Source organism: Mustelus asterias, chromosome 21 (assembly GCF_964213995.1).
Source record: "Mustelus asterias chromosome 21, sMusAst1.hap1.1, whole genome shotgun sequence".
Taxonomy (NCBI): Eukaryota; Metazoa; Chordata; class Chondrichthyes; order Carcharhiniformes; family Triakidae; genus Mustelus; species Mustelus asterias.
In genome coordinates, this window is record NC_135821.1 from 71,371,499 (window position 1) to 71,391,727 (window position 20,229).

The following is a 20,229-nucleotide window of genomic DNA, read 5'->3' on the forward strand; positions in this document are numbered from 1 at the left end:
AACCTTGGTTAGGCTGCATTTGGAGTAGTGCATGCAGTTCAGGTCACCACACTACCACAATGACGTGGAAGCTTTGGAGAGAGTGCAAAGAAGGTTCACCAGGATGTTACCTGGTCTCAAGGGTGTCGGCTATGAGGAGAGGTTGAATAAACTAAGATTGTTTTCACTGGAAAGATGGAGGCTGAGGGGAGACCTGATAGTCATCTATAAAGTAATGAGAGGCATAGACAGGGTGGATAGTCAGAGGCTTTGTCCAAGGGTGGAAGTGTCAATTACAAGGGGGCACAAGTTCAAAATGAGAGGGGGAAAGTTTAAGGGAGATGTGTGGGGGAAGTTTTTCATGCAGTATGCCTGGAACGCGCTGCCAGAGGAGGTGGTGGAAGCAGGCACATTAGCAACATTTAAGAGGCATCTGGATGGGTACATGAATAGGGAGTGAATAAAGGGTTTATGGACTGAGTAAGAGCAGAAAGTTTTTTTAAGTTTAGTTACGGCATCATGAGGAGTATGGGCTTGGAGGACTGATGAGTATGGGCTTGGAGGACCGAAGAGCCTGTTCCTGTGCGGTACTTTTCTTTGTTCTTTTCATCTTGCATTCATCAGGCCAAATGCAAAAATACCAATGTCAGGGGAAACATCTATATCACGGGAGTAGAGAGTGTTGATTGGTTGGGAAGTGGGCTCTGATTGGTAGAAACATCGCCATGGAGAATGCAACAGTTAATGGTGATTGACAGTTAACTGCCTAGCTTTGTTTGAAAATTTACACCAGGCAGCTTGACTCTGACTAGTCAAGGCATTGCCCTGAGGAATAAACCAGTAAATGCCTATAACTTACTTTGTTTAGCTGAAACGAGGGCAGTGTGTGTGAATGTTCTGTCTGCAAAGAACAGGGCCCTGTGTGTTAACGTACATATCTTCCACTACACACAAATGCACCACACTGCAAGCCTGATTGACAATTATTGAACAAATGTAATATACCACATTATTCATTTATGTGATAGGCAGAACGTCTTTCTGGCCTGCCAGCAGCATCCTGTTAGCAGCGAATACCACTTCTGTTGCTACTGCATAGTCGTGTGAAACAGCTAGCTTCGTCTGTTACTCACTTTTTTGAGACACCTTGCCCTTCCAGGGTAATCTGAGGTAGAGTGCGCACTTTTCCGGACTGAAAGTAATAGCCTTAGACCCATTCATGGGCTTGCCTGATTATACAACGCATAATAATCTGATCAGGGTAGCCATTATCCCACAGGACGTCTTTGATGCGTCCTATTTCACCATCAAGCTTGCATGGTTAGCAAATCGCCTGGGCCCTATTTACAAGGTGGCCGATAAGGTCAATCCTGTAGTGCATGGAATTGTAAGAATCCTAACATGTGAACTGACCAGTGAAGGGAGGGTTGTGATAGGTCCTGTTAGAGAACCCCCGGCCGATTTTACAACTAATACATCAAGAAAAGGGAATTCATTTGACGGCTCCATTTCAAAGGTGAATTTGACACAGGATGGAGCCCGTTAAGACGTGCAAGGAAATTACACGCCACTATGGATTTAAATATAGAAAAGGTATAAGCCACATCTGAGAGGGGGAGATGGCGGAAGGGAGGGGAGGGAGAAAGTTGGTTGCCTGTGGGGGTTACTGGGTAGGAATTATCAGATGGGAATGCCAGCCAGTAATAGCCAATCCCTTCACCTTCCTTAACCAGAATCACTGAAGCCTACTGTAGCTCCCTTTGTGCTACTCTGGCTGAGATCAATTCAATCAGTGGGTTGAGCCCATCTGTGTTCCTCAACAATTCGTCTGAAACAGCAGAGTCATTGGGGCCGAAAATATAATTCTTTATAATGTTCCTTTGGTTCTCTTGAAGCTTGTTCATTTTGTACAAGTCCTCCTTAGATTTGGGAAAAAAATTAAGTTGCTTACATTATAATGCTGAAAAGCTTAATATAATGGCCCAAAACCTGATCAACAGTCTTTCCTCCAAAGAAAGAAAATAAGTACACTGTACCCTGGTAATGCATTAGAAACAAGAGGCATGGGTTGAAGCTTAGAGATGTCCAGATGTTTTTGATTTAAAGAGGGTGCAATACAGCATCAGGTACTTCACATCAGCATTTACAGAATAAAGCATGACAAGTCTTCCTTAATGCTACCAGGAGAAAACACCTATTACATTATTGTCACATTTTTCATTTTCCTCATGATTCATTTAGGGCAGTGTTGTACTGCAGACTATTTCACCCACTAAGATCTGGATTGAGACTGGCCCAAATTCGCTATCATCACAATCATTACGGTAGGCAGAAAGACTTCAATCCAGGATTCCAAGATGAAAGGCAAGTATGCTTAACCTACTGTGCCAAACAGACCTGAGGGCTTCAAGAGGTACTGATAATGTTGCAGATCATACCTAGCTTACCAGGACCAGGGCAGGATAAATACGTCATTAGGTACATTTATTTTGAAGGTAAGTTGCTTTAACATTAATATTTTACATGCACATCAATACAAACATCTGGCTTCCAGCACTCAACTTGAACTCATCACATGCTCCAGGGAAGAGAGCACAAAGATTTAATACGCATTCATCTGTGTGCAGTCAGCATATTTATTATTGGCTAGTCACAATTTCCATTGACGAAAGCCAAAATGCACAGTGTTCAAAGGCTAGCCAACCAAATATAATTATAAAACAAAACAACTGGAGTGTCAATGTCTTATAATGCAGTTTTTGTTAACTTTCAAATCTGTCTGAACATATTTAACAAGTCAAATGTATTGTAAAGCTCACTGCATTCTTCAGAAGTCTATTTTGAAATAAGATTACCAACTACTTTTTTAAAAACTATACTTCCATGAATCTGTCACCGGCAGTCTGATTTCTGTGTAAACTCACCAAATCTTTGAAAATACAATCTAATAATTTGCAAAATTGTTAATAAAGTTGGAAGACTCAATTTCTGACACTGCACATTTCAATTACAATATGTGTAACATTCTCTTAGTCCATTGTTACTTGAAACATAGTAGGTAGTCTCACAACACCAGGTTAAAGTCCAACAGGTTTATTTGGTAGCACGAGCTTTCGGAGCGCTGCCTCTTCATCAGACTCACCTGATGAAGGGGCAACGCTCCGAAAGCTCATGCTACCAAATAAACCTGTTGGATTTTAACTTGGTGTTGTGAGACCACTTACTATGCCTACCCCAGTCCAATGCTGGCAACTCCACATCATACTTAAAACATGACAGGCCAGGTATTAGATCGAGCTTGGTACGGAAAAGCTTGGTATATAATTAATCACATTCACAAGTACATGAAGGCTGATGTACTGAAAATAAAATGTTATTTTGATATTTTTAAAAACATACTGGAGTTCAGGTTCTGAAGTTTCTTTCAGAAGGTTGGATTCTCAGCATTTTTACAGTAAGAAAATGGCAGATCATAGTCTGGATGCAACCTGCTGGTTTCAGAAACATGCAACTGCACTGGGCTGGATTTTGAGGCATTAACAAATTCTGGGAAAGACACACAAATAATTAAGGCCACACAGTCACAATGGATTCAAAGGTTTTGCAACTCAGTTTTCTGATCAAAAGGTTTTATTTCTTTAAAACTGTATTCAAAAAGCCAAAGAAGGAAGAACTCAGTCAATGCTTCCAGCTACCAAATGCAACTACTGAACTTTCCTATGACATCATCAGCATGATCATGGTGTGATTGAAGTCCCACAACACTGAGATAATTCCCACTAATTAATATCTACAAAGACTCTGCAATTTTTAAAAATTTTCCATCAAAAGATTTCCTAATATTAAAAGCCGATGGAGTAAAGATCTGAAATTGCTAACTCTATACAATTATATAATTAAAAAGAACTTTACAAAAAATCCTTCAATCAGTAGGGATCACATCTAAAAAGAATGGAATTCAAAAGTACAGAGCTGCTTTTCACAGTAGGATTGGGATCATAAGCCCCTTGGATGCATACACAGCATAATATATCAATGTGCATGAGAAATTAAGTTCTTCTTCTGCTTTACATTATTAAAAAAAAACTAAAAGCTACTTCAGAGCCTCAATATTTTTCAAATGTCTAAACTGCAAACATGATTCTTGGTTCAGAGAGGCACTTAAATCTTGCCAGCAACATCCTGGGCTGGATAAGTCCTGCTGGCAGGAAAACAAAAAACTTTATACAGAAATATAACATATTAGATTGCAGATAATCAGCTAGAATATATTAAGGGTTTAAATTATCCAGCCAAGACAATGTATGTTTTGAGAATTTGACAGACGTTATTTTTTTTAAAATCTGAAACACAAGAAAAAAAGCATTTGTAAAAAAAAAAAATTATTCTAAATAATTTATTCCATATTACTTAATTTAGCACTTGATGATCACAATCCTACTTAATGCATGAGCTTTTTTGGTTGGGTGTTCTGAAGCCTTGTACAACTTCCTGATAATATCAAAGTTGTTATATCCTTTTTCTGAAGTCCTTTACAGGTTTATCTTTAAAAATAGAATAAAAATTTAAAAGCTGCCCCCCTACAAAAAAAGTAGCCTTTTCTTTTGCAAACTTGCGTGTTTCGATCATTGTTTATCAAAACTCCATCGAGATCAATCAAATGGCAGAACTGCCCACTCGCTGGTGCTGAATCTCGAGAAACTTCTTTAACTTTGAAAAAGGATACAACAGCTTTTAAATGTAAAATAAAAGTAGAAGGCTCTAGAAATGTAAAAATGACAATTCATTTTGATAAGATGTCAGAAATTGAAGTGTCAAAGTTCACAACTATTCACAGCTCCTTTAATTCACAGTATAAAATGTTTCATGATTGAAAAATGCTGGAATTTCATTTCTCCACTCTTCACAAACTACTCAACATTTCAGCCTAAATACTGAAATTCAATCTGATGTTTTGCACACTAAAACAGCCAGTGGGGGAAAAACCCAAAAGCAAAGCAGTTTTCTCAACCTGTGTTTTTAGGTACTGAAATATGTAAAAATCTATGCATCTAAAACTGTATCAAATAGAATGTTTCCATGTAATAAAAAAAACTACAGAAAACAGTCCAAGTTTACACACTGGCTTAGAATTCTCCTCGTTTTTCAAATGTCCTTTGTGTACTTGGTTCCATTTATAAGATTTGGTGATTATTGAAGGGTTGCTAAATAAACGCAAATGGCAGTGGTCAGATCCTAAAAACGTATAAAAATATTCCATTGAATGGTCAAGCAGTAAGACTTGGAAAGAAGTTGCTTGCAGCATTTTCTTCTGTAACACAAGAAATATTGTATTAGTAGATTTTAAATACATCTCTCTCTTCACTAAATCACAGCAATGGCTGTGGGGAGACGATGGCCTAGTGGCATTATCGCTAGACTATTAATCCAGAAACTCAGCTAATGTTCTGGGGACCTACGTTCAAATCCTGCCACAGCAGATGGTGGAATTTGAATTCAGTAAAAAATATCTGGAATTAAGAATCTACTGATGACCAGGAAACCATTGTCGATTGTCAGAAAAACCCACTGGTTCACTAATGTCCTATAGGGAAGGAAATCTATCAACATTACCTGGTCTGGCCTACATGTGACTTCTGAGCCACAGGAATGGTTGACTTTCAACTGCCCTGGGGCAACTAGAGATGGGCAATAAATGCCAGCCAGCCAGCGAGGCCCATGTCCCACGAATGAATTGATCTCCACAAAAAGGGCCTTCCAAAGCAAGGTCAATGTTACTGCTGGGCTGACATGGATGGTGTACAAGATCTGTTGATTTTCATTCCCTGGGGGAAATACATACTCTTGGCTCAGCATCACCACGTGCAAGACTAGCTGTGTGGAAGGTACATCCAAAGTAACAGATAGCCAATCAGTAAAACAAAGGTGCTGCACCATTGTCTTAACTATCTACAGCTGTTTTATAGAGACAGAATGGTTGAAAGCACAAATTGTTGTTTTAAATGGAGCAAAGATGCACATCACACTTCAGCTACTGATGAAAATATCCAAACCAGGATTATGTAATGCAGATCATCAATATTCTCTGTCTGCTGTCCAATAGTTCTGATGAGTCAATGACTTGAGGTCTCCTAGGATGTCATCCCTTGTTACAGGACACTACATTAACAGCTCAAACCTGTCCTGATGTTGTCATTCAACTCATACCGAATCTGGTTCAACATATCGGGTAGAATTTTACGAGATTTTTCCTAAGTGTCCAGCTAACGTGAAAACAGGAGAGTTCCTGATCCGTTTTTCGGTCGAGTTTTCATGCCCAATCATATGCACTCAGTTTTTGAAAATATGGACCAGACCGATTCCAGCCACTGGAGGCAGTGGGCGGGGCCTAATTCACCAGACGGCCTGCAGCTCGGATCGGAGCCACAAATTGCGCATGTGCAGGAAAAACAGAAGAAAAACAACTCTTGACAGATACCCCCACCCGGGCCAGACACAGTCATCCACCCCTCCCCGCCACAGACATCGGAGACTACCCCCCCCCCCAAACATTACTAACCCTTTACCGTCCCCCCAGGACCCACCTGCACATGGCTCCCTCATCACCCCATGGCCCCCTCATCACCCATGGCCCCGATGGCTGAGTGACACGGCCCTCTCCCCCCACCCCCCCCAAACTCCATCTGCACACCTGGAAGTGCTGACTTGGCTTCCCCTCCATGGAAACAAGGCAAACTGCTTTAAACTCACTAGAATGCCCTAACGGGCGCTTGACTCACCCAAACTGCCTGCAGCTGATCTGCCTTAACAAGGGAAAGCTCCATAAAAACCCCAAGGATGGACAGACAGGAGGCAGTGCAGGAAGAAATGGCCTCCAGGAAACAGATTTTCGGATGCAGATCTTGCCAGGTTGCTGGAGTAGGTGGAGGCAAGGCAGGACACCCTCTCCCCAAGCAGGACACCGCCCCAGGGGAAGGGGTGGAAATGCAGCCTGGGAGGTGGTGGCAGCATGTGTTAGTGCCAGGGCACTGGCCAGGAGAACCGGGAAGCAGTGCTGCAAGAAACTGAATGACCTCATCTGGGCAGCAAGGGTGAGGGTGTTTTACCTCATCTAGCATCTTACCCCTAAATTACCCCCAGACCTTCCCAACCCCAGCACCTTGCATGCTTCCAGTCCCTGACCCCAAGCACTTCCCTTCTCCCATCCAAGAGTATCATAAACCCTTGCCCTCTGATGGCCACCCCTGAAACCCTGCAAGGCTCATGCCATCAGATTTTACATGGCTCTTTCTGTCCCTACATGAGAAGAATTCCCATAATCGCCAGGAGAGGGTGAAGACAGGGGGTAGTGTGCCTGAGATTCGGGTCCTCACCCCTTTTGAGAAGCGTGCACTGGAATTAGTGGGAGAGGGGGAGGATGCTGACTATTAGCGACAGCATGGTCTGGCTGGAGCATAAAAGTGAGCACCTGCCAATCCTCCACTTGTTGGAGATATCTGAAGTAAGTTGCATGCAGCCCAGGCTCCTCTCCCTCCCTTGCACTTAACCTCGTGTCCTGTGATGCAGGAAGGGACCAGACGTGCCTGGGCCATCTGGCATTGCGGCTCACCCTACTACTCCCATCCATCCTGCCTCTGACAGTTTGGAAGACTCTTTGGAGGAAGCGGATGAAGGGACCTCCGAGGCCGGCACCAGTTTTGCGTCAGCTTCCACCTTGCAACTCACCATCCCAGAGACTCTCTCATCAGTGGGTCACGTTAGTGGCGAGGCATCTGGGTCACTCTCTGGTGAGCACAACACATCTGCTGATGTGCATTGGGTGGAGGGGGGGGAACATCCGAGGCCTCTGGCACGTGGGGGCCTGTCGGAGGCGAGGACTCAGCTGGCCCCAGGCTATATGCTGGAACTCTGACCACTTCTCCCTCAGCTGCTGGAGATGCAGCAACAGAGCAACGGAATGCGGGAGGGGCTGACAGCAACGCTGGATCGACTGCGAGGCTGTTGGGAGGAGTCCCAAAGCTTTCAGATGGACCAGCTATTCCCTGTCCTGCGTGGCTCCCAAGCCAAAACTGCAAGGGTGGTGTCCACGGTAGAAAGCCTGGAAATCCTCATCGTGAGCAGCAGATTCCAAGCGATATCACAGCGGAGTCCCAGTGGGCTATAGCTGCAGCCCTTGAGAACGTGGCCCACTCAGAGGGTCATGGCTGAGAGCCTGCAGAGCTTGCAGGAAACCCAGCGGGACAGCGCTGAGACACAGCGGACTATGGCAGCAGCCTTTGAGAACGTGGCCCAGTCACAGAGGGTCATGGCTGAGAGGCCCAGTCTCAGAGAGCACTTGCTGCTGCCTTTGACAGGTGGCCGCCGACTCAGAGTGCCATTGCAGAGGGCTCAGCCACCATGGCAAAAATGCAGGTGATCCTCCAGGACTGGCAGGGCCAGGTGACGCCGGAGCTTCTGGAGCTCACTGCAGAAGCACCGCCGTCCCATGGAGTGTCCCAGCGGTCCACTGGAACCCCGAGGGAGGAAAAAGGGCTCGAGTCCATCCCAGTGCCTTCCACCCAGGAGACTGCGGCTGTGGCGACACCTTCGGACTCCCCCTTCCTGACACTGGGGCATCTCAAGGGCAGTAAGAAGAAGAGGATGTCATGGATACATCCCTGACACCTGGAAGTCGGTCAGGGCTCTCAAGGTCCAGGGCCTCCAAAGGATGATTGCCAAGGGCATCACAGGCCACGGGGCATGGTAAGCAGCTGGCCATCTCCACCATAGATCCCCAGCAACACACACTCCCCACACCCCTCCACCACTGACCCCCAGCAACACACACTCCCCACACCCCTCCACCACAGACCCCCGGCAAAACACACTCCCCACACCCCTCCACCACAGACCCCCGGCAAAACACACTCCCCACACCCCTCCACCACAGACCCCCGGCAAAACACACTCCCCACACCCCTCCACCACAGACCCCCGGCAAAACACACTCCCCATACCCCCTACCACAGACCCCCAGCAACACACGCTCCCCATACCCCCCAACACAGACCCACAGCAACACACACTCCCCATACCCCCCAACACAGACCCACAGCAACACACACTCCCCACACCCCTCCACCACAGACCCACAGCAACACACACTCCCCATACCCCCCCACCACAGACCCCCAGCAACGCGCACCCCCCAACCACAGAGCCCCAGCAACACACACTCCCCATACCCCCCACCACAGACCCCCAGCAACACACACTCCCCATACCCCCCAACCACAGACCCCCAGCAACACACACTCCCCATACCCCCCCACCACAGACCCCCAGCAACGCACACTCCCCATACCCCCCCACCACAGACCCCCAGCAACGCGCACTCCCCACACCCCTCCACCACAAACCCGCAGCAACATACATTCCCCATAACCCCCACCACAGACCCCGGTGAACACACTCCCCATACCCACTCATCCTCACTGACCAAGCACCTGAATGTGACTTTTCTGCACGAGGTGTTTTCCTGACCGATCCGGCTGCAGCTCACGAGGTGGTTAAGGCAGGTGACAATTGGGAGTGAAGTTCACTAATTACATTGTGATTAATGCAAAAAAAAGAAAGAAATTTGCGTTTCGCCCGTTTGGGGCAGGCTCCTGATCGCACCAATATTTTTCCTCAGTAAAATGGGAATGGGCGCCATTCCCACTAGTTGCATCACGCCCAATTTTACGATATTTTCCTGCCACAAAACGGGTGCGATGAGGTCATAAAATTCTGCCCATAAATACTGGTATACAATCTAATTGGCAATCTGTTTCATTTAATGATGCTTCGGAAAAAAATACTGCTGTCTTTCAATATAAATACTAAGAATTAAAAGCTTTACCTGGCCTTATTCCTCAGCTACCTCTGTCTCTTGATGAACCACTACCTTGGTCACGGACATATCTGGATGCTGCTCTTTGGCTTCTTTGATGGCTTGTGCCAAAGCCTACAAAAAACCAAGAATGTTAAAGGTGGGAACAGAATAATCATGCATTTGTCTAATCGCGCCGTTGCTCTTGTACGCTGCTGCAACATGTTGATTATCATCAAATGTGTTTTTTTTCTTTTCCATTTCTTCGGTGAAACTTTCATGTAACTTTTCTTTAAAAAAATGTCAATGCAAAATTTAATAAAATTAATAAAAGATCATGCCTTGAGTTGAGCAATATGGAGAGAAAAACATAGAATCCCTACAGTGCAGAAGGAGGCCATTTGAGCCTGCACCGCCAACAATCCCACCCTTTCCCTGTAAACCCACGTTTTTACCCTATTAATCCCCCTGACACTAAGGGGCAATTCAGCATGGCCAATCAACCTTACCCGCACATCTTTGGACTGTGGGAGGAAACCGGAGCACCCGGAGATTAACCCACGCAAACACGGGGAAGAATGTGCAAACTCCATATAGGCAGTTACCCAAGGCTGGAATTGAACCCAGGTCTCTGGCACTGTGGGACAGCAGTGCTAACCACTGTGCCACCATGCTGCCCACTGACACTAACACACATTTGGATTAAGCTACTTATTTCACCTTGAAGCAGGTGTAAATGAACACAAGGGTGCATTGTACAGGTGCAGCACACTGAGCCACAACACACTGCACCACAGGGGGGAAGGATTCTTATTCTATGTTTAGAAATCTTCTCACTGTAACTAATTCAGGATTAAAGGAAGGAGGGGATGTGGTTGGACAACTTCCTTTAAGCTTCCATGTTAATTTTTACCCACCTTCTGGCAGCAGGATGAACACTGATACTGGTGGAGGCCACAAAGTGGGTCACTCCATCTTGGCCAGGCCATTGCTTCTGCTGTGAACTAATCGAATCATTTTAAAATTGGGGAAAATTCTCCAGTAGTAACTAATTAGTAATGCAAACTTTAGCACAAATTTTAAATTATGAAACCTGTCACTCACTAACAACACACGGGGTGGCACAGTGGTTAGCACTGCTGTCTTGATTTCCAGCTCGGGTCACTGTCTGTATGGAGTTTGCAGGTTCTCCCCGTGTTTGCATGGGTTTCCTCCGGGTACTCCGGTTTCCTCCCACAGTCCGAAAGATGTGTTGGTTAGGCGCATTGACCGGGCTAAATTCTCCCTCAGTGTACCCGAACAGGCACTGGAGTGTGGCGACTAGGGGATTTTTACAATAACTTCATTGTAGTGTTACTGTAAGCCTACTTGTGACACTAAGAAATAAACTTAAGAAACTTAAAATATGGCACAATTCAAGCTTGTTATGGGCAAGAAAATAGACAAGCTGCAAAAAAAATTTTGGATTGTGGGAGAGCCGGTTTTAGTAAAATAAGACAGGATCTGGCCAAGGTAGACTGGGAACAGCTACTAATGGGAAAATCTACAGAAGAGGAGTAGGGGGCATTCAAAAAGGTTATGGGGAGGGTGCAAGCCCAGCATGTTCCCTCGAGGGTGATAGGTAGGAATAACAAGCCCAGAGAACCATGGATGATCAGAGATATTCAGGATGCAACAAGAAGGAAAAGAAAGGCTTTTAATAAGTACAAGGGGAGCAAATCAGTGGAGGCATTAGTGAGGTATAGAAAGTGCGGGGTGGAGCTTAAAAAATCAATTAGGAATGCAAAGAGGGGATATGAGAAAGCTCTGGCTGCTAAAAGTAGGGAAAACCTCAAGATATTCTATAAGTATATCAATGGGAAGAGGATAGCCAGGGAAAGAGTAGGGCCCCAAAAGAGAAAATGCTGGAAAATCTCAGCAGGTCTGGCAGCATCTGTAAGGAGAGAACAGAGCTGACGTTGAGTCCAGATGGTCCTTTGCCAAAGCTAAAAGGCCTAGAAAGTGGGAGATATTTATACTGCAGGGTGAGGGAATAAAAGACGAGTCATAGCCACAGAAACCAGGGGAAAGGCTGCTAATGGCAGTCCATAGAGAGAATAGAAGGTGTAAATGGCTAAACGGCCGAGAAGCTGAAATCAGAGGGTAGACTGTGACAGATGAAGATGTGGGGGGAGGGGAGGGGATGGGTGGGACAGAGGTAAAATGGAGAAAAAGGGGAAAAGGGGAAGCAAAGGGCGAGAAAAGGTAAGAAAAAGGGGGATAAAGTGGGGGAAAGAGTGGGGGGGGGGGGGGTAAAGAAAAATAAAGAAAGACAATAAAGTAGTAAAAGGCAGAGAACAGTTAAACATGTAAATGAAATCTTCATCTGTCACAGTTTACCCACTGATTTCAGCTTCTCTGCCATTTACACCTTCTATTCTCTCTATGGACTGCTGTTAGCAGCCTTTCCCTTTGTTTTTGAGGCTAAGACTCATCTTTCATTCCCTCCCCCTGCAGTATAAATATCTCCCACTTTCTCTGCCTTTTAGCTTTGACAAAGGGTCAGCTCTTTTCTATCCTTACAGAGGCTGCCAGACCTGCTGAGATTTTCCAGCATTTTCTCTTTTGGTTTCAGATTCCAGCATCCGCAGTAATTTGCTTTTAAAGAGAGAACGAACCAAAGGGGCAATCTATGGGTGGAGCCAGAGGACAATGGTCGAGTGTTGAATGAATACTTCACATCTGTCTTCACCCAAGAGAAAGATGATAGTATGGAATTCACAGAGAGACTGTGAGGTTCTTGAGCAAATTGACATAGGGAAGGACAAGGTATTGGAGGTTTGGTAGTTTTAATCCAGGTCCAGATGAATTGTGCCCTAGGCTGCTGTGGGAGGCAAGGAAGGAGATTACAGGGGCTCTGACCCAAATTTTCAAATCCTCTCTGGCCATGGGGGAGGGGCCAGATGACTGGAGAACAGCTAAGGTGATTCCGCTACTTAAGACAGGTTGTACAGATAAACTAGGGAAAAAAGACCAATGAGTCTCATGTCAGTGGTGGGGAAAATATTAGAGAATATTCTTAAGGAGAGCATCTATCTCCACTTGGAGAGGCAAAACTTGATCAGGGATAATCAGCATGGCTTCGTTAGAGGGAGGTCATGCCTAACAAATTTGATTGAATTTTTTGAGGAGGTGACCAGGTGTACAGACAATGTAGTACAGTCGATGGATTTCAGCAAAGCCTTTGACAAGGTCCCACATGGGAGACTTGTAAAGAAGGTAAATTCACATGGGATACAGGGTAATTTGATAAAGTGGATTCAAAATTGGCTCAGTTGTAGGAGACAGAGGGTGATGACAGAAGGCTGCTTTAGTGACTGGAATGAAGGAGCAGCGAATGCTCCGAAAGCTAGTGGCGTTTGCTACCAAATAAACCTGTTGGTGTTGTGAGACTTCTTAGTGACTGGAAGCCAGTGTCCAGTGGCGTATCACAAGAATCAGTATTGGGCCCCCTATTATTTGTCATTTATATAAATGACATTGATTGGATTATGTGGGGGGTACGATTACTAAGTTTGCGGATGACACAAAGATTGGACGGGTGGTTAACAGTGAGGCGGAGTGTCTTGGGCGACAAGAAGATATAGACGGAATGGTCAAATGGGAAGGTAAGGCGGCAGGTGGAATTTAACCCTGAAAAGTGTGAGGTGATACACTTTGGAAGGGGTAATTTGACAAGAAAGTACTCAATGAATGGTAGGACACTAGGAAGTTCTGTGGAACAAAGAGACCTTGGTGTGTTTGTCCACACATCTCTGAAAGCAGAAGCATTGTTAACAGGTTGTGAAAAAGGTATATGGGACACTTGCCTTTCGAGCATAGATTACAAAAGCAGGGAAGTCATGTTGGAGTTGTATAGAACTTTGGTGAGGCCATAGCTAGAGTATTGTGTGCAGTTCTGGTCGCCACATTATCGGATGTGATTGCACTGAAAGGGGCGCAGATGAGATTCACCAGGATGCTGCCTAGGATGGAAAATTTAAATTATGAGAGGTTGTGTAGGCTGAGGTTGTTGGAACAGAGAAGACCGAGGGGTGACCTGGTCGAGGTGTACAAGATTATGAGCAACATGGACAGAGTGGATAAGGAGCAGCTGTTCCCCTTAGTTGAAGGGTCAGTGATGAGGGGACATAGGTTCAAGGTGAGGGGCAGGAGGTTTGGGGGGTGGGGAATGTGGCTTTTTTACCCAGAGGGTGGTGACAGACTGGAATACGTTGCCTGGGAGGGTGGTAGAGGCGAGTTGCCTCGCATTCATTAAAATGTATCTGGATGAGCACTTGGCACATCATAACATTCAGGGCTATGGGCCAAGTGCTGGCAGATGGGATTAGTTCAGGTGTTTCTAATGTGTTGCTGCGGGCCGAAGGGCCTCTTCTGCGCTGTATGATTCTAACAGATTATTTGTTCGTTTGAGGTTTAATATCCTTCCTCAAGATTTTATTTTTTTAAATGTAAGCTAGAAACCTATTGCATAGTTTAAAATAATTTTCACCTGATCGTGATCAACATCTGTATCTCCTGTGATTACAATCCGTTTCTCAATTCTGGTTTCTGAAATCCCTCCCTTAATAGTCTGAAAGATAGTGAAAACGGCAGCTTAAATTCTATTGCATTTAGGCATTCACCTTAGTATATAAATTTCTGTTTCTTCACAAGATTGAACTGGAATGTTGAGCCATATTGGCCTGATGGTTGGCTGAATAACAGAACCGGTGAATTTAACTTCACATTTCCTTCATAGAAATCATAGAAACCCTACAGTACAGAAAGAGGCCATTCGGCCCATCGAGTCTACACCGACCACAATCCCACCCCCCATATCCCTACATATTTTACCCACTAATCCCTCTGATCTACGCATCCCAAGACACTAAGGGGCAATTTTATCATGGCCAATCAACCTAACCCGCACATCTTTGGACTGTGGGAGGAAACCGGAGCACCCGGAGGAAACCCACGCAGACACGAGGAGAATGTGCAAACTCCACACAGACAGTGACCCAAGCCGGGAATCGAACCCAGGTCCCTGGAGCTGTGAAGCAGCAGTGCTAACCACTGTGCTACCGTTCCAATCTAAATTCATATACCTTATAAATCCACTATACTAGAAAATGTAAACAGGTCATTTTAGTCACACAATAGCAACAAACAAACAATCAATGAAAACCCTCAAGATGTTTCATTAATTTTTCCTTACCTTTGTGATTTGAGTGGTTGTAGTGGTGGAGACAGTCTCAGATGTGATGGTCTGTGCGCTCATCAATACTCCAGGTTCACAATCACCATTACCATCATCCGTCTGCAATAAATTGCAACACTTTATTAATGAGAAGTTTATTAAAGAGAAGGTACAGTATTGTGATGGTGATACATCATCAAAGATGCTCGCACCCCAATACTGAATTTTAAAAAATAAGATCTAGTCTACAATACCCATGAAAGGGGCCATTCTTTTTTTTAGATAAATCAGTTGCATTTATCTGTACTTTGAAAGTAATAAAACATTCAATAGTGCTTCACAGGAGTATAATCAGACCAAATTTTCACACATAGTCAAAGATGGAAATCTTAAAGAAAGATGGAGAGGCAAATGGGACTTATGGTGGAAATTCCAGAGTCCAGATTGCCTGAAAGGCATTGTTGCCAATTTTAATGCAAAGGGAGTGATACACTCTGATAGACCAATGCTGGAGGGACGCTGAGTTCTTGGAAGACTGTAATGCTGGCAAAGTTGCAGAGGTAGGAAGGGCCATGCCTGCGGAGGGATTTGAACGTAACATTCAAAAATGTAACATTCAAAATGAATGCGTTGGTGCCGGTTGGGATACAGGTAGCAGAGTTTTGGAAGAGTTCAAAGATTATCGAGTTTGAAGAATGGGAAGCCAGGCAGTAGAGCATTAGAGTATCCAATTCTGTAGAACAATAACTTTGAAAGCTAACAAACAGATTAAAATGCTTCAAAAATCATCTTAAACAAGTTAATGCATAACTAACATCAAATCAGTTTCAAAGTTCCAATTAATAAGAGGTGATTGTAAATCCGTTAACGTCAGTTTTGTGGGAAAGTTATTTTTATTTTTCAAAATAAAATTGTTGGGCAGCAGAAAGTTGGTTCACACACAAAATACATTTTTCACATAGCCAGCTCCCACAGAGTCACTTCCCGACATTGAGGAAAATGCCTCAACCAGTGCCTCTTGTACAGTTGCTAGCCATGGTTAGGGACAAATGCCTGGAAGTAGATGTGTTATCATGGTCAGAGTGTAAGGCCCTGAGTGAATTGCCCCAAGCTACTTAACAGTAGAGGCTGAAGTGGAGTAATTGAAATAATTCAACATTTAGATTTATACTAAGACTAATAGCTTTGGAGTAGACAAGTGTAGTAATGAGCATTAACAACTTCAAAAGAATAGTTATTAGAGCCCTTTCTCAGCACAATGGTTTGGGAAAGTAACAATCACAAACTTAGTGATCTTCACAGGACGGGGAAGCAAAAGTGTGATCAGAACTATAGAGTTGAACCATCCTCCCAGTACAGCTGCAATCTGAACATTTCTCTTTTAGTGAAATCGGATAACCAAAAAAAATAAAGATGTTACACAGACTTTGTATCAGAGAGACACCCTTTAGGAACAGGCTACATCTCCCAAGCATGCTTGTGAATAAAAGTGTCTGTTACTGCAACTTACAGGCTGGAGTGATTTCAATCTTCCACCCCACAAGGCCATCACAGCTGATCTTGAAACATTCCTCACCTGATGTCTGCAGATGGTCACTTTCCAATAGGGATTACTGAAATCTTTCACAATTTTAACCCAGTTACTGAGGCCAACTGGAGAACCTTGTTGGGTGACATCAGTTCACAGCATATACTGGGGACCAAACCTGGAAGCTCCCTAATTTCTATGGCTCGGTTCATTCACTGATTAAGCTCAGTGAACCATGTCTAAGGCACCCCCCCCCCCCCCACAAAAACGATGCCAAACCAAAATACAAATCTTAATTAAATTCTCCAATTATGATCAAGATAAGCTGACTTTACAATATTTTCAAACCTGTGCTGCTTCATAGGTGATGGTCTTTGTCTCAGTGTGAACAACGGGAACTTCATTTGTTGCAATTTCATTTTCGGAGTTGGGCATGTCAGAGATGGTTACAGTTTGAGTCTTTACAAGTGGCGGCTATTCAAAAAGGGGAAACAGTAATCACATTTACTGAAAGTTTTTCAAGTAGGCTTTTATACATGGCAACAAAATTGAACATTAGTTACTTTTGACAATGGCAAAACAATTATAATGTGGTTACAATATAATATTGTAGACCACTAAAGCACAGTAGCAAAATCTATTCAGTACCCCTTTACTACCTATCCCAAATTACTTTTAGATACATTGAATTGCACATGTCAAGCAGCAGAAAATCAGTGCTGCAACTGGATCTGAATTGCCCTCTTGTAGCAACTGGTACCTTTTCATTTTGCCATTGAGGTTAACTTACTAAATACAGAACTGGAATACTTAATGATTAAGGAGCGTTTCCTGACACTGTTCATTTATTTTGTCATGAATATTACTGGTCATCATTCCTTATCTTTCCATATATTTTTGTTGCTTTATTTTTAAGCAGACACTGGAGAGATGCTGAAAGATCCCCATTCTAGTAACTCATTTTATGAATAAACAGATTAAACAGGGGTGATCTGACAGGATGTCAAAGGAGAGGCTGGATAGACTGGGACTTTTTTCTCTGGAGCGTAGAAGGCTTAGGGGTGGTCTTATAGAGGTCTATAAAATAATGAGGGGCACAGATCAGCTAGATAGTCAATATCTTTTCCCAAAGGTAGGGGAGTCTAAAACTAGAGGGCATAGGTTTAAGGTGAGAGGGGAGAGATTTTTCCACACAGAGGGTGGTGAGTGTCTGGAATAAGCTGCCAGCGGTAGTAGTAGAGGCAGCTACAATTCTGTTCTTTAAAAAGAGATTAGACAGTTACATGAGTAAGATGGCTATCGAGGGATATGGGCCAAGCACGGAAAATTGGGACCAGCTTAGTCATAAAAAAAGGGCGGCATGGACAAGTTGGGCCGAAGGGCCTGTTTCCATGCTGTAAACCTCTATGACCAAAACACACAGGGAACAGATTACCCAGTGTTAATACCAATTCCAGGGATTTAACAATTTTGACAGAAAGCTTAAGAAACAGCATAACACCATTGAGATTTGAGACTTTTTTCATTCAGTAGAACATTTGGCAATTAGTCATGATGGAAAGCAGTGACCTCCAGTCACCCAAGGCAAATAGGACCTCTATCTACATTTAATATTTTTCAATAAATGTGATCATAGATGAAAGTAGGTGAAAATGTGAAAACTCAGTGGAAAAATCAAAATCTGGAAGTCAATTTGTAGCAGTGGTTGCTTTTTACCTTATGGGATGATACAGCTCAAAATATAGAATTTACAAGTTGGATATTATAGACTCATCTGCTATTCCCAGATGCAGGGAGCAGCTAACTGTTGAACCTTGACTATCAATTGTCATGGTTCAAGATGTGATATTCTTTAACTGTAATGCCAGGAATGAACTAGTAATCCTGACAACAGTAGTGAATATAAAAGATTTAGATAATTGAGTAAATTTCACATATATAAACATATAAATTTAAAAGCAAGGGTTTGTTGCTGATAGCGCTAAGAAAAATGTGCAACCAAAACCAGAAAGGAAATAAAAATATATTGCTTAAATATTAAAATAATGACTGTGACTTTCAAATTTGCTTTTTTTAAAATCAATTTACTGGTGGGCACTACTAGGAAAAGCAGAGAAATTTTTATGTTACCCAGCCCAAAACCAATAATTGTGGCGTAGTTTAACAGAAAGTATTGAAATGCAAATCAAATTCATGACGCATAAATAAGCTGTGTCTGAAAATACTGCCCACTTAGAAGTATTATTCTTTTATACAGGAAATTAGTGTTAAGCGTTTCTACCACCACCATTTATACCCATTGTTAATGATCACCATGCAAAAGGCAACATTAGTACTAGAGTAGGTCAGAGTTGAAATACAAAATAGATTAGGTAAAGGCAATATTTGTCATAGTTTCTTAATTTGATTGCAAGTCATTTGAAAAGTACTTCACCAAAATTTCCCAGTGTCTAGAAACCACTGACACTGAAGCAAGCAAACGCCAAACAAACCTTTGCTTTTTATAAAACAGAAGTATTACATAAATCATGTTTTGAACATATCTAAATATATAGTCAGATTTTCTCAGGAGCTCATGTTAAACTAACATGCTGCAGTGTCTTGGTTTTTTTAATGGTGGAAAATAGGTCAGTAATAGGAGTTGAAAGAACCTTGTGGTCTCCTACTTCAACATTACCTGAAAGCATCGGATTAGCTGAGGAGGTTCACGGTAATGAGACACATCACCATTTATCTTTAAAGGTTGTTCTTTCTGTTCCCCTTCCTTCAGATGGTCGTTTAGTTGAGGAGCAGCAGAGCTCGAGAGGGCCTTTGCTGTAATCTCCTCTGAAGCCTCAGCCTGCATATTCAAGCCTATTTCTGACCTGTTTTGCCACTTCAGCTCCTTGCTCTGAAAGAGGTACAATCCTTCCTCCTCCTCGCTGCTACTCACAGAGAAAGGGATAGAATCCCATCCCTGTGAAGGTTCCATTGGGTCGGCCACTTGACTCATGCTGAAGCCATTTTCCAGCTTCAGTCCCTCTATTTCTGCCTTGTGATCAACTTTTACACACACTGACTGCTCTTCCAGTTCTGATTTCAGACTGTCATCCACATTCTACAAGAAAATGGCAGAAAGTAAGGCCTGAAAACAATAATGTCAAACACAACTGTAGTTGAGTCAAGATGTCAACAAAGACAAAAACTTCCCACCATTTCTCTTACGTTTTGTACTATTTTGAGAAGACTTATTGTGCTGAATAAAGGATTGATTTTAGTTACAATAGTTCTGTTGAGAAAAATCACAAAAGCTTGGAACCTCAGCAAATGAATATTTTGAAAAGTGAAATAGCAAGGTATTTACCAGAGGAATCTTGAAGTAATGAGGTTATGATTCTGGGAGTGGGGGCAGAAATGAAGTTGAATTGCTCTTGCACAGAACTAGCACAGGCTTGGTGAGCTAAATAGCTCCTTATGTGCTTTAACCATTCTGTTGTTGTAACTTCATCCCAAACTTTAAAAAGGGAAATAGAGTAATGTCTTAAACAGCTTTATTTGCATTTTTACATGTAACTTTATGTTCCCTGATAAAAGCTTCTTTTATTATCCATATGTCAGTGTGTTGAGCATGCTAGAGAAAAAGTAATGGAAAAACTAATGGGATTAAAGGCTGAC

At 43.3% G+C, this 20,229-nt stretch overlaps 1 protein-coding gene across 23 annotated transcripts in view; it reads right to left on the reverse strand.

Annotated features, from left to right (window-relative positions):
- Positions 1-2,595: 2,595 nt before the first annotated feature.
- The window catches only part of LOC144509397 (protein 4.1-like), a 233,803-nt gene continuing 216,169 nt past the window's right edge, over positions 2,596-20,229 (reverse strand). For 12 of the 23 annotated variants that reach the window (XM_078238215.1, XM_078238214.1, XM_078238213.1 and 9 more), the window contains 6 exons: positions 19,253-19,672; positions 16,924-17,049; positions 15,066-15,167; positions 14,361-14,441; positions 9,860-9,964; positions 2,596-5,290 (listed from right to left, as the gene is read on the reverse strand). In XM_078238215.1, the coding sequence (XP_078094341.1) occupies positions 9,866-9,964; positions 14,361-14,441; positions 15,066-15,167; positions 16,924-17,049; positions 19,253-19,672 (828 nt within the window). In that variant the 3' untranslated portion in view covers positions 2,596-5,290; positions 9,860-9,865. The remainder of the gene's footprint in view (positions 5,291-9,859; positions 9,965-14,360; positions 14,442-15,065; positions 15,168-16,923; positions 17,050-19,252; positions 19,673-20,229) is intronic. The other 11 variants (XM_078238218.1, XM_078238217.1, XM_078238219.1 and 8 more) reach the window with 2 other exon arrangements.